Source organism: Salvelinus namaycush, chromosome 16 (genome assembly GCF_016432855.1).
Source record: "Salvelinus namaycush isolate Seneca chromosome 16, SaNama_1.0, whole genome shotgun sequence".
Taxonomy (NCBI): Eukaryota; Metazoa; Chordata; class Actinopteri; order Salmoniformes; family Salmonidae; genus Salvelinus; species Salvelinus namaycush.
Window position 1 is genome coordinate 44,023,026 of NC_052322.1, and position 14,282 is coordinate 44,037,307.

At 46.4% G+C, this 14,282-nt stretch overlaps 1 protein-coding gene across 1 annotated transcript in view; it reads right to left on the minus strand.

Annotated features, from left to right (window-relative positions):
• LOC120061699 (laminin subunit beta-2-like) overlaps positions 1–14,282 on the minus strand; it is a 72,566-nt gene that overhangs the window by 10,077 nt on the left and 48,207 nt on the right. The window contains exons 4-14 of the mRNA XM_039011594.1: positions 12,488–12,623; positions 12,261–12,334; positions 11,849–12,037; positions 11,662–11,725; positions 11,335–11,537; positions 11,058–11,178; positions 10,686–10,874; positions 9,398–9,577; positions 8,400–8,512; positions 6,310–6,389; positions 5,836–5,992 (exon numbers count right to left, since the gene is read on the minus strand). Coding sequence (XP_038867522.1) covers positions 5,836–5,992; positions 6,310–6,389; positions 8,400–8,512; positions 9,398–9,577; positions 10,686–10,874; positions 11,058–11,178; positions 11,335–11,537; positions 11,662–11,725; positions 11,849–12,037; positions 12,261–12,334; positions 12,488–12,623 — 1,506 coding nt within the window. The remainder of the gene's footprint in view (positions 1–5,835; positions 5,993–6,309; positions 6,390–8,399; positions 8,513–9,397; positions 9,578–10,685; positions 10,875–11,057; positions 11,179–11,334; positions 11,538–11,661; positions 11,726–11,848; positions 12,038–12,260; positions 12,335–12,487; positions 12,624–14,282) is intronic.

Below are 14,282 nucleotides of genomic sequence, written 5' to 3' on the forward strand. Positions count from 1 at the left end.
TGCTTAGGTCTATCCAATGCTGGTCTGACCAATCGGATTCCACGCTTCAAGATTGCTTCGATCACGTGGACTGGGATATGTTCCGGGTAGCCTCAGACAATAACATCAATGTATCGTATACGCTGACTCGGTGAGTAAGTTTATTAGAAAGTGCATTGGAGATGTTGTACCCACTGGGACTATTAAAACTGTCAATAACCAGAAACCGTGGATTGATGGCAGCATTCACGCAAACTGAAAGCGCGAACTACCGCATTTAATCATGGCAAGGTGACTGGGAACATGACCGAACACAAACAGTGCAGTTATTCCCTCCGCAAGGCAATCAAACAAGCAAAGCGTCAGTATAGAGACAAAGTAGAGTCACAATTCAACGGCTCAAACACGAGACATATGTGGCAGGGTCTACAGTCAATCACGGATTACAAAAAGAAAACCAGCCCCGTCGTGGACATCGACGTCTTGCTCACAGACAAATTAGACAACTTCTTTGCGCGCTTAGAGGACAATACAGTGCCACCGACGCGACCTGCTACCAAAGACTCCTTCTCCGTGGCTGACGTGAGTTAAACATTTAAACGTGTTAACCCTCGCAAGGCTGCCGGCCCAGACGGCATCCCTAGCCGTGTCCTCAGAGCATGCGAAGACCAGCTGGCTGGTGTGTTTACGGACATATTCAATCAATCCCTATCCCAGTCTGCTGTCCCCACATGCTTCAAGATGGCAAGCTAAGGTTAGCAAGCTAAGGTAACTGAACTAAATGACTATCGCCCCGTAGCACTCACTTCTGTCATCATGAAGTGCTTCGAGAGACTAGTCAAGGATCATATCACCTCCACCCTACCTGATACCCTAGACCCACTACAATTTGCTTACTGCCCCAAAAGGGCCACAGACGATGCGATCGCCATCACACTGCACACTGCCCTATCCCATCTGGACAAGAGGAATACCTATGTAAGAATGCTGTTCATTGACTACAGCTCAGCATTCAACACCATAGCACCCTCCAAACTCATCATTAAGCTTGAGACCCTGGGTCTCAACCGCGCCCCGTGCAACTGGGTCCTGGACTTTCTGACGGTCCGCCCCCAGGTGGTGAAGGTAGGAAACCACATCTCCACCCCACTGATCCTCAATACTGGGGCCCCACAAGGGTGCATTCTCAGCCCTCTCCTGTACTCCCTGTTCACCCATGACTGCGTGGCCATGCACGCCTCCAACTCAATCATCAAGTTCGCAGACGACACTACAATGGTAGGCTTGACTACCAGCAACGACGAGACAGCCTACAGGGAGGAGGTGAGGGCCCTCGGAGTGCCATGTCAGGAAAATAACCTCTCACTTAACGTCAACAAAACAAAGGAGATGATCGTGCTCTTCAGGAAACAGCAGAGGGAGAACCTCCCTATCCACATCGACGGGACAGTAGTGGAGAAGGTGGAAAGGTTTAAGTTCCTCGGCGTACACATCACGGACAAACTGAAATGGTCCACCCACACAGACAGCGTGGTGAAGAAGGTGCCTCTTCAACCTCAGGAGGCTGAATAAATTTGGCTTGTCACCTAAAACCCTCACAAACTTTTACAGATGCACAATCGAGAGCATCCTGTCGGGTTGTGTCACCACCTGGTATGGCAACTGCACCACACTCAACCGCAAGGCTCTCCATAGGGTAGTGCGGTCTGCACAAAGCATCACCGGGGGCAAACTACCTGCCCTCCAGGACACCAACAGCACCCGATGTCACAGGAAGGCCAAAAAGATCATCAAGGACAACAACCACCCGAGCCACTGCCTGTTCACCCTGCTATCATCCAGAAGGCGAGGTCAGTGCAGATGCATCAAAGCTGAGACTGAAAAACAGCTTCTATCTCAAGGCCATGAGACTGTTAAACAGCCATCACTAACATAGGGAGGCTGCTGCAAACATACAGACTCAAATTACTGGTCACTTTAATAAATGGATTTAATTAAGGTATCACTAGTCACTTTAAATAATGGCACTTTACTAATGTTTACATATCCTACATTACTCATCTCATATGTATATGCTGTATTTTATACCATCTATTGCATTTTGCCTATGCCGCACGGCCATCGCCCATCCATATATTTATATGTACATATTCTTATTCCATCCCTTTACATTGTGTGTACAAGGTAGTCGTTGTGAATTTGTTAGATTACTTGTTAGATATTACTCCAGGAAATGAGGAAGTAGAATCAGTGTTGTTAGAGAGAGAGAGAGAGAGAGAGAGAGAGAGAGAGAGAGAGAGAGAGAGAGAGAGAGAGAGAGAGGTGGTGCTAGAGACAATTATGATTGATATCTTTATGATTATGATTGATATGATTAGGATTAGGATTGATATCATTATGATCATGATTGATATGATTATGATCGATTGCACCACATGACCACCACATAACCCTTGACACCATAGTATCATAAATCAAGTTTTCAAACGTACAACATTTTGAAAGTGACAGCACATTAACCCTTGACACTTGACCCATGAGTCCAGCTACAGCATGACCCACCATCCCAGCAGGCCCTGTACTCTGTTTTCACACAACACAACCCAACAACCCCCTTACGCACATCTCGTGCTTTCACATTTCTTTTTAATGTGGCCTTGTGTAGAGGATGTTGAGGCTTGCCCTGTGGGAGGTGAGGAGTCAGGAGGCTTGCCCTGTGGGAGGTGAGGAGTCAGGAGGCTTGCCCTGTGGGAGGTGAGGAGTCAGGAGGCTTGCCCTGTGGGAGGTGAGGAGTCAGGAGGCTTGCCCTGTGGGAGGTGAGGAGTCAGGAGGCTTGCCCTGTGGGAGGTGAGGAGTCAGGAGGCTTGCCCTGTGGGAGGTGAGGAGTCAGGAGGCTTGCCCTGTGGGAGGTGAGGAGTCAGGAGGCTTGCCCTGTGGGAGGTGAGGAAACAGGAGGCTTGCCCTGTGGGAGGTGAGGAGTCAGGAGGCTTGCCCTGTGGGAGGTGAGGAGTCAGGAGGCTTGCCCTGTGGGAGGTGAGGAGTCAGGAGGCTTGCCCTGTGGGAGGTGAGGAGTCAGGAGGCTTGCCCTGTGGGAGGTGAGGAGTCATGAGGCTTGCCCTGTGGGAGGTGAGGAGTCAGGAGGCTTGCCCTGTGGGAGGTGAGGAAACAGGAGGTAACGTAACAGAGGGCTGCTGCCGTTGTCTCCATGTCTTTTGTTGTGTCTGTTCTGTTCTGTCCTAGCACCATGCATGCAGCAGGTAATCTGATTGAGTAATCTTACTCTCAAATGGGTTGGGGGACAGACAGGAGTGTAAACCTCTTTACCTGGGTTGGAGGACAGAGAGGAGTGTAAACCTCTTTACCTGGGTTGGGGGACAGAGAGGAGTGTAAACCTCTTTACCTGGGTTGGAGGACAGAGAGGAGTGTAAACCTCTTTACCTGGGTTGGGGGACAGACAGGAGTGTTAACCTCTTTACCTGGGTTGGGGGACAGACAGGAGTGTTAACCTCTTTACCTGGGTTGGGGGACAGAGAGGAGTGTAAACCTCTTTACCTGGGTTGGAGGACAGAGAGGAGTGTTAACCTCTTTATCTGGGTTGGAGTACAGAGAGGAGTGTAAACCCCTTTACCTGGGTTGGGGGACAGAGAGGAGTGTAAACCTCTTTACCTGGGTTCGGGGACAGAGAGGAGTGTTAACCTCTTTACCTGGGTTGGGGGAGAGAGAGGAGTGTAAACCTCTTTACCTGGATTAGGGGACAGAGAGGAGTGTAAATCTCTTTACCTGGATTGGGGGACAGAGAGGAGTGTAAACCTCTTTACCTGGGTTGGGGGACAGACAGGAGTGTAAACCTCTTTACATCTGAGAGCCACACTATCAGTACCTTCCATAGTCCCCACACACACACACACACACACACACACACACACACACACACACACACACACACACACACACACACACACACACTCTCTACTCCCGAGCTGTGGGTCTGCCCACACAGAGCCACATTCTCCTGGTCCGGTACCCATCTCTACAGATAAACCCAGTCAAACACCACAACAGAACCAAGGTACAGATAAACCCAGTCAAACACCACAACAGAACCAAGGTACAGATAAACCCAGTCAAACACCACAACAGAACCAAGGTACAGATACACCCAGTCAAACACCACAACAGAACCCGGGTACAGATAAACCCAGTCAAACACCACAACAGAACCCGGGTACAGATACACCCAGTCAAACACCACAACAGAACCCGGGTACAGATAAACCCAGTCAAACACCACAACAGAACCCGGGTACAGATACACCCTGTCAAACACCACAACAGAACCCGGGTACAGATAAACCCAGTCAAACACCACAACAGGACCCGGGTACAAATAAACCCAGTCAAACACCACAACAGAACCCGGGTACAGATAAACCCAGTCAAACACCACAACAGAACCCGGGTACAGATAAACCCAGTCAAACACCACAACAGAACCCGGGTACAGATACACCCTGTCAAACACCACAACAGAACCCGGGTACAGATAAACCCAGTCAAACACCACAACAGGACCCGGGTACAAATAAACCCAGTCAAACACCACAACAGAACCCGGGTACAGATAAACCCAGTCAAACACCACAACAGAACCCGGGTACAGATAAACCCTGTCAAACACCACAACAGAACCCGGGTACAGATAAACCCAGTCAAACACCACAACAGGACCCGGGTACAGATAAACCCAGTCAAACACCACAACAGAACCCGGGTACAGATAAACCCAGTCAAACACCACAACAGAACCCGGGTACAGATACACCCAGTCAAACACCACAACAGAACCCGGGTACAGATAAACCCAGTCAAACACCACAACAGAACCCGGGTACAGATACACCCTGTCAAACACCACAACAGAACCCGGGTACAGATAAACCCAGTCAAACACCACAACAGGACCCGGGTACAAATAAACCCAGTCAAACACCACAACAGAACCCGGGTACAGATAAACCCAGTCAAACACCACAACAGAACCCGGGTACAGATAAACCCAGTCAAACACCACAACAGAACCCGGGTACAGATACACCCTGTCAAACACCACAACAGAACCCGGGTACAGATAAACCCAGTCAAACACCACAACAGGACCCGGGTACAAATAAACCCAGTCAAACACCACAACAGAACCCGGGTACAGATAAACCCAGTCAAACACCACAACAGAACCCGGGTACAGATAAACCCTGTCAAACACCACAACAGAACCCGGGTACAGATAAACCCAGTCAAACACCACAACAGGACCCGGGTACAGATAAACCCAGTCAAACACCACAACAGAACCCGGGTACAGATAAATCCTGTCAAACACCACAACAGGCGCCGGGTACAGATAAAGGCCTCAGATACAGTTCTCCACAGAGAACAAGCAGACATACAGTTTGAAATCCACTGAGAATGACCTTGAGTAGGAAGGAATACAGTGAAGTGACCTGAAGTTAACAACATGTGTCCCAGATCAAACATGAAAAAGTTTATTCTGAAACCATATATCTCTTAAATAAAGAATCGCACAGTCGTATAGTATATCAGTGAAAGGTGCTTACTCAGACACGTTATTTAAAGCACGGGAGATAACAGAAAGACCTTTCACAGTCCTGAACTATCAACAGAGAAAGATTAAACATCTTCCAAGGATTGTACTTTCATCAACGTAGCAGGTGGGAGCTGTGATCAGAAAACACTGGTATACTTGATAGGACTAAATTCACACTAGACTATACTCAAATGTCATCTACAGTATGAACAGTGCCCTAGTGGACAGCTGTTTGTACTGTGTATGCTCACCGGTAGATTGTAGTCACTAGGTGAGTGGCCAACGGTGTCCTCTGCCTCGTATTTGTAGTGGTCCAGCGGAGCACAGAAGTACCCAGGCTGCACGTCAGAACACTGTCGACCAATCAGGTTCCTCCGACAGTCACACTGGCCATTTTCAACCATACACCTGCATATACACACACACACACACACACACACACACACACACACACACACACACACACACACACACACACACACACACACACACACACACACACACACACACACACACACACACACACACACACACACACACAGACGTTATAGTCTCGTTCCTTTACAACTCATGAGTCAACAAACAGATAAGAAATGTAGACATGTGCAGTATGATAGTTTGATTTCATGTAACACCTAATAATAAAGAACAGTTTCCTGTTCAGTGCCAATTCATCAAACACACACAGAGAGAGATAAACAATTCTCCTGCAACGTCAGGCATACCTGTTGATGTAGGCTCCACCAAAGTCACAGTCACATGCTCTGCAGCCTGCTAGGTCATTACTGAGGCCCCAGTACTCTGGCTAAGGGGGAGAGGACACCCACACACAACATCATGACCACAGACTCAGAACTTCCAATACAATAATTGTGAGACGAGGCAACTGAAAGGATTAGTGTATAACATGGGACAAACGGTGTGGACAACCTCTGAAAGGATTAGTGTATAACATGGGACAAACGGTGTGGACAACCTCTGAAAGGATTAGTGTATAACATGGGACAAACGGTGTGGACAACCTCTGAAAGGATTAGTGTATAACATGGGACAAACGGTGTGGACAGCCTCTGAAAGGATTAGTGTATAACATGGGACACACGGTGTGGACAGCCTCTGAAAGGATTAGTGTATAACATGGGACAAACGGTGTGGACTGCCTCTGAAAGGATTAGTGTATAACATGGGACAAACGGTGTGGACAGCCTCTGAAAGGATTAGTGTTTAAAACCTGTTGAGGACAGAGGGCGCTGTTTTCACTTTGGGGGAAAATCGTGCCCAATTTAAACGGCCTCGTACTCAATTCTTGCTCGTACAATATGCATATTATTATTACTATTGGATAGAAAACACTCTCTAGTTTCTAAAACCGTTTGAATTATATCTGTGAGTAAAACAGAACTCAAGTTGGAGCAAACTTCCTGACAGGAAGTGGAAAATCTGAAATCTATGCTCTGTTCTAGGGCCTGCCTATAATTGGGCTTCATATATATCAGTATACATGCACTTCATACGTCTTCCACTAGATGTCGACAGGCAGTGAGAGAAGAAATGGAGTGTATAACTTGATCTGGGGTCGAATAAAAGCTCTCGGCATGACGTGTCACCAGTTTCCTGTTTTCTGGAGAGCGCGTGAAGGGACCTGGTTTTGCCTTCTGAAATGCTGCCGTTATAGACGACTAATATCTCCGGCTTTGATTTTATTTGATACATGTGACAATATCATCGTAAAGTATGTTTTTTCAATATAGTTTTATTAGATTATTGAAATTTATTCGGGACCTTAGGCGTGTTGCATTGTGTGCCTTTGTTCAGGAAGGAGAGCTTCGCGCTACTTTGCTAGCTTTCCGTGCTAATTGACTGGAGAAGAGGACATTCTAAATCCAAACAACGATTGTTCTGGACAAAGGACCCCTTGTACAACATTCTGATGAAAGATCATCAAAAGTAGGACCCATTTTATGATGCTATTTCATATATCTGTCGAACATGTGAAATAGTCGTTTGCGCCCAGATTTTGGGTACTCTCTCGCTATAACTAAGCTGTATGTCGTAATGAAGTTATTTTTAGAATTCTAACACGGCGATTGCATTAAGAACTAGTGTATCTATCATTTCCTATACAACATGTATTTTCTAGTAACGTTTATGAATAGTTATTTGGTCAGAATAGTTGAGTGTCGTAAAAATATCCGCACATTCTGTGAAAAAGATGCTACGTTAGCACAATGTATAACCACTGATTTCAGCTCTAAATATGCACATTTTCGAACAAAACATAAGTGTATGTATAACCTGATGTTATAGGACTGTCATCTGATGAAGGTTTATGAAGGTTAGTGAAAATTAATATCTTTTGCTGGTTTATTCCCTATCGCTAACGTGCCTATTGCTATCGCTAACGTGCCTTGATGAATGAATGCGGTAGTGTGGTAGGCTATTGTAGTAAGCTAATATAATGCTATATTGTGTTTTCGCTGTAAAACATTTTAAAAATCGGACATGTTGACTGGATTCACAAGATGTGTATCTTTCATTTGCTGTATTGGACTTGTTAATGTGTGAAAGTTAAATATTTCTAAAAAATATCTTTTGAATTTCGCGCTCTGCCTTTTCAGTGGAATGTGGGAGGAGTTCCGCTAGCGGAACGCCGGAGCCAGACAGGATAACATGGGACAAACGGTGTGGACAGCCTCTGAAAGGATTAGTGTATAACATGGGACAAACGGTGTGGACAACCTCTGAAAGGATTAGTGTATAACATGGGACAAACGGTGTGTGAGAAGGTCTATAGAGAGCACAGGGCCAGTCTTACCAGACACTGGTTGCAGTAGCGGCCTGTGATATATGTCTTACAGGAGCAGTCCCCACTTATCTGATCACATGGTGCTCCCAGCATTATAATCCCACGAGGGTCACAGTTACACGCTGAGGGTAACAAACACACACACACACACACGTTTTACACTGTCTGCTACAACACACACACATTGTTTACACCAGGGGTGTCAAACTAATTTTGTCCCGGGGGACGCATTCGGTCTTCAACGAGATCCGGAGGGCTGCACTGAAAATGTTTTATATCATTTTTGGAATTTTATTTTCTATGCTCCCTGACTGTCTAGAGTTAATTTCAGTGATTATTAGTGAGCTGGACCCAGTCAATAAACTGTATGAATGTAGTGATTATTAGTGAGCTGGACACAGTCAATAAACTGTATGAATGTAGTGATTATTAGTGAGCTGGACCTAGTCAATAAACTGTATGAATGTAGTGATTATTAGTGAGCTGGACCCAGTCAATAAACTGTATGAATGTAGTGATTATTAGTGAGCTGGACCCAGTCAAAAAACTGTATGAATATAGGTCCATGATCATTTATACACCGTTTAGATTAGGTTTTAGTCATTTTAAAGTATATTGAATTCTTCAAGACTGTGTCCTTCAAGACTGTTGGAAAAGCATTCCAGGTGACTACCTCATGAAGCTGGTTGAGAGAATGCCAATAGTGTGCAAAGCTGTCACCAAGGCAAAGGGTGGCTACTTTGAAGAATATAAAATATAAAATATATTTTGATTTGTTTAACACTTTTTTGGTTACTACATGATTCAATATGTCTTCAATATTATTCTACAATGTAGAAAATAGTAAAAAATTAAGAAAACCTCTGGAATGAGTAGGTGTGTCCAAACTTTTGGCTGGTACTGTATAAAAAACACACACACAAGCGCGCACACACACACACATGCACACAAACACACACTCACACACACGCACACTCACACAAGCGCGCACACACACACACACTTACGTTGGCATCCCTGTGGGTCGTTCTGGCTCAGACCATAGTATCCCTCCTTGCAATAGTCACAGCGGGTGCCCTTCACGTTCAGCTTACAGCGGCACTGCCCCGCGATCATACCCATGTCCTGGTCTGTGTGGCTGTCACACACACCTCCCTCCATGGAACCCACAGGATCACAGTCACACGCTGGAGACAGAGAGATAGATCAACAGGGTGAATAGGAAGATGAGAGGCCAAGATGGGTATAGAGTGAGTAGTCCATCTACACTGTATAACCAACAACACATGATAGCGGTATCCATAGAAGTAAGCAGACAGCAGAACAAATCAAATGTATTTATATAGCCCTTCTTACATCAGCTGATATCTCAAAGTGCTGTACAGAAACCCAGCCTAAAACCCCAAACAGCAAGCAATGTAGGTGTAGAAGCACGGTGGCTAGGAAAAACTCCCTAAAAAGGCCAAAACCTAGGAAGAAACCGAGAGCGGAACCAGGCTATGAGGGGTGGCCAGTCCTCTTCTGGCTGTGCCGGGTGGAGATTATAACAGAACATGGCCAAGATGTTGAAATGTTCATAGATGACCAGCAGGGTCAAATAATAATAGAACACTAGACAGATGTATTTTATTCCAGACCCTCTCTACTCACCACTACAGACTCCTGGATCTCTGATGTATTTTATTCCAGACCCCCTCTACTCACCACTACAGACTCCTGGATCTCTGATGTATTTTATTCCAGACCCCCTCTACTCACCACTACAGACTCCTGGATCTCTGATGTATTTTATTCCAGACCCCCTCTACTCACCACTACAGACTCCTGGATCTCTGATGTATTTTATTCCAGACCCCCTCTAGTCACCACTACAGACTCCTGGATCTCTGATGTATTTTATTCCAGACCCCCTCTAGTCACCACTACAGACTCCTGGATCTCTGATGTATTTTATTCCAGACCCCCTCTAGTCACCACTACAGACTCCTGGATCTCTGATGTATTTTATTCCAGACCCCCTCTAGTCACCACTACAGACTCCTGGATCTCTGATGTATTTTATTCCAGACCCCCTCTACTCACCACTACAGACTCCTGGATCTCTGATGTATTTTATTCCAGACCCCCTCTACTCACCACTACAGACTCCTGGATCTCTGATGTATTTTATTCCAGACCCCTCTACTCACCACTACAGGCTCCTGGATCTCTGATGTATTTTATTCCAGACCCCTCTACTCACCACTACAGGCTCCTGGATCTCTGATGTATTTTATTCCAGACCCCTCTACTCACCACTACAGACTCCTGGATCTCTGATGTCCCTGCTGGGGTTCAGGTAATAGAAGGGTTTACACATCTCACAGGTGCGTCCCATGGTGTTGTGGAGACAGTCGTCACAGACGCCACCGCTGGCATTGCCTGTGGCCAGGTACACCGCCATGTCAAAGTGACACTGTTTGGAGTGACCGTTACAGTTGCATTCTGGGTAAAGAAGCAAAAAAATAACAATCATCAGAAATGGTCCTCCATGTTGTTTCTGCAGCTGTGTGTGTAGTGTTAATTCTCCACGTGATTATGTGTTGGATGTTTACATCAACAGATTCCTCCCACTACAAGTGAGGGTGGGTTGTTTTCCTACTACAGTTGAGTGAAGTGTAGTCTCACCTCTGCATGTGTGAGGGTTGTCTGCCTCGGCTGGCCTCCAGGGCAGGTCGTTGTGGAGGTCTCTGCAGTGCTCACAGTTCAACCCCTCAGTGTTGTGTTTACAAACACATCGCCCATGGATCTGACCAATCACAGCACAGAAAGAAAACACGACAGTTATCATTGTCTTTTGGACATTTCGTTCGCAGTCATCTTCATATGCAATGACCAAGGGCTCCCACACAGGGAGATGTGACATAAACCATGGTGTAAAAAGAGCTGCCTATGCCCCACCCACCATGCCATTGTCCCTGGCGTCCACCCCTGGTACGGGGGCACACTCGTAGGCGTGTCCGTAGCAGAAGCAGCTGCCCCTCACCACCAGCTCGTACAGGGAGTAGTAGTACTTCTGCAGAACGTCAGAGCGCCGGTCCAGCAGGTTATCTCCCAGGGTGTGCAGCTTGGTGAAGTTGATCCGCAGGTTGGTGATCCGCAACAGCTCTACACAACAAACGGGTATGTTAACATCAATTAACTATCACAGAATTTATAGTTTATAGGTTACTTTCAGTCTTCCTCTGACTTGTTCTCTGAATTGATCTCATTTCCCAAGTATTTGTCTCACCTTGAATCTCCAAACTGTATGGGTCTTTCACATGTATGGCAGGGTCGAGCACTTTATAAATGACCTGCAAGAGATGAAAAAGTAACGAAGAGATGAAACTAACTGGTGATGAACAGATCGTTGTAATCGTACATTCATTATAAAGGAGTACAACTCATAGTGGTATAGTTTCCGTCTATGTCATCACCTCTCCTTCCGTGGAGGGCTCGATGCCAGAGTATCTCTCCTCACAGATGACATCATTGATGTGGTGGAGGGAGTGGGCGGGCACTCTGGAGAACGTCTTGGAGCAGTTGTAGGCAAAATAACGGTACGGTCTCCAGGAGCGACCAAAATCAGCCGAACGCTCGATCAGCATGGCGGCCGGTCGGAAGGTCTATGGAAAGATAGCGGGAAAAGTATTCAGTAACTTTCAGTAAAAGTATTTCACCGTCATTTCTGTGATGTTTACTGCATGTCTGTTTTAATGGTAATAATATGTTTGTAGATAGTTTGAATTCATGTCTCTTGGATATAATAACGTGTTTATAGATAGTTTGAATTCATGTCTCTTTGATATTACTCAACAAATACCTGAGCAGACATCAGACAGCTCTCACCTTAAACATCATGATGAGGTGAGTGAAGTGGAATTCTGCCTCCAGATTCAGTCTGATACTGACACCCTCCTCCCCTGTAGTCAATAAATCCCACAAGGAGGAATTATTGCAGATGATACACACACACACACACACACACACACACACACACACACACACACACACACACACACACACACACACACACACACACACACACACACACACACACACACACACACACACACCGTTGACAGACTGCCACCAGGTGAGGTCCTCGTTGCTGTCCTTGAGTTGGATGACGTTCTTCACGCGGTGACTGTTTTTGTGGTTGTACGGGTCATAAGGATGCTGAGAGTTACACGCAAAACACTTGTCTGATTCCTACAGGGAGACAGAAGCAGTAGGTATATATCATGAGGGGGAGGGGGGCAGGGAGGGGGGGGGGGGGGGGGGCAGGGAACTCCAGAGCAGGTTTCTTAACTAGGTTGAGCCTCTAACAACAACAAGATGATGCTAAACGGATTGAGGAGAAATCAATAGGAAAGTAGGAGTGTGTACATGATCAGTATAGCGTGTACTGTATCAATATAGTGTGCACAGTATCAGTATAGTGTGTACTGTATCAGTATAGTGTGTACTATATCAGTATAGTGTGTACTATATCAGTATAGTGTGTACTGTATCAGTAGGAAGCACCAGTGACTCGATCAATAAAAAAGTGGTCAGATGAAGCAGATGCTAAGCTACAGGACTGTTTTGCTAGCACAGACTGGAATATGTTCCAGGTACACCACATCAGTCATGAGCTTCATCAATAAGTGCATCGATGACGATGTCCCCACAGTGACCGTACGTACATAACTCAACCAGAAGCCATGGATTACAGTCAACACCTGCACTGAGCTAAAGGCTAGAGCTGCCACTTTCAAGGAGCGGGACTCTAACCCGGAAGCTTATAAGAAATCCCGTTATGCCCTCCAACGAACCTTCAAAAATGTAAAGCGTCAATACAGGACTAAGATGGAATCGTACCACACCGCCTCTGATGCTCGTCGGATGTGGCAAACTACTACAGACTACAGAGGGAAGCACAGCCGAGAGCAGCCCAGAGACACGAGCCTACCAGACGAGCTAAACTACTTCTATGCTCGCTTCGAGGCAAATAACACTGAAAAATGCATGAGAGCAGCAGCTGTTCCAGCTGTTCCAGAGCCTGTGATCACGCTCTCTGCAGCCGATGTGAGTAAGACCTTTAAACAGGTAAACATTCACAAGGCCGCTGGGCCAGATGGATTACCAGGACATGTACTGCGAGCATACGCTGACCAACTGGCAAGTGTCTTCACTGACATTTTCAAACTCTCCCTGTCCGAGACTATAATACCAACATGTTTCAAGCAGACCAGCTTAGTCCCTGTGCCCAAGGACACTAAGGTAACCTGCCTAAATGACTATCGACCGCACTCACGTCTGTAGCCATGCAGTGCTTTGAAAGGCTGGTCATGGATCACCATTATCCTAGAAACACAATTTTAAACACAATTTTGCATACTGCCCTTACAGATCCACAGATGATGCAATCTTTAATGCACTCCACACTGCCCTTTCCCACCTGGACAAAAGGAACACCTTTGTGAGAATGCTATTCATTGACTACAGCTCAGCGTTCAACTCCATAGTGCCCTCAAAACTCATCAAAAAGCTAAGTACCCTGGGACTAAACACCTCCCTTTGCAACTGGATCCTGGACTTCCTCACGGGCCGCCCCCAGGTGGTAAGGGGAGGTAATAACACATCCGCCACACTGATCCTCAACAAAGGGGCCCCTCAGGGGTGCATGCTCAGTCCCCTCCTGTACTCCCTGTTCACTTATGTCTGCACGGCCAGGCACGACTCCAAAACCATCATTAAGCTTGCCGATGACACAACAGTGGTAGGCCTGATCACCGACAACGATGAGACGGCCTATAGGGAGGAGGTCAGAAACCTGGCCGGGTGGTGCAAGGACAACAACCTCTCCCTCAACGTGATCAAGACAAA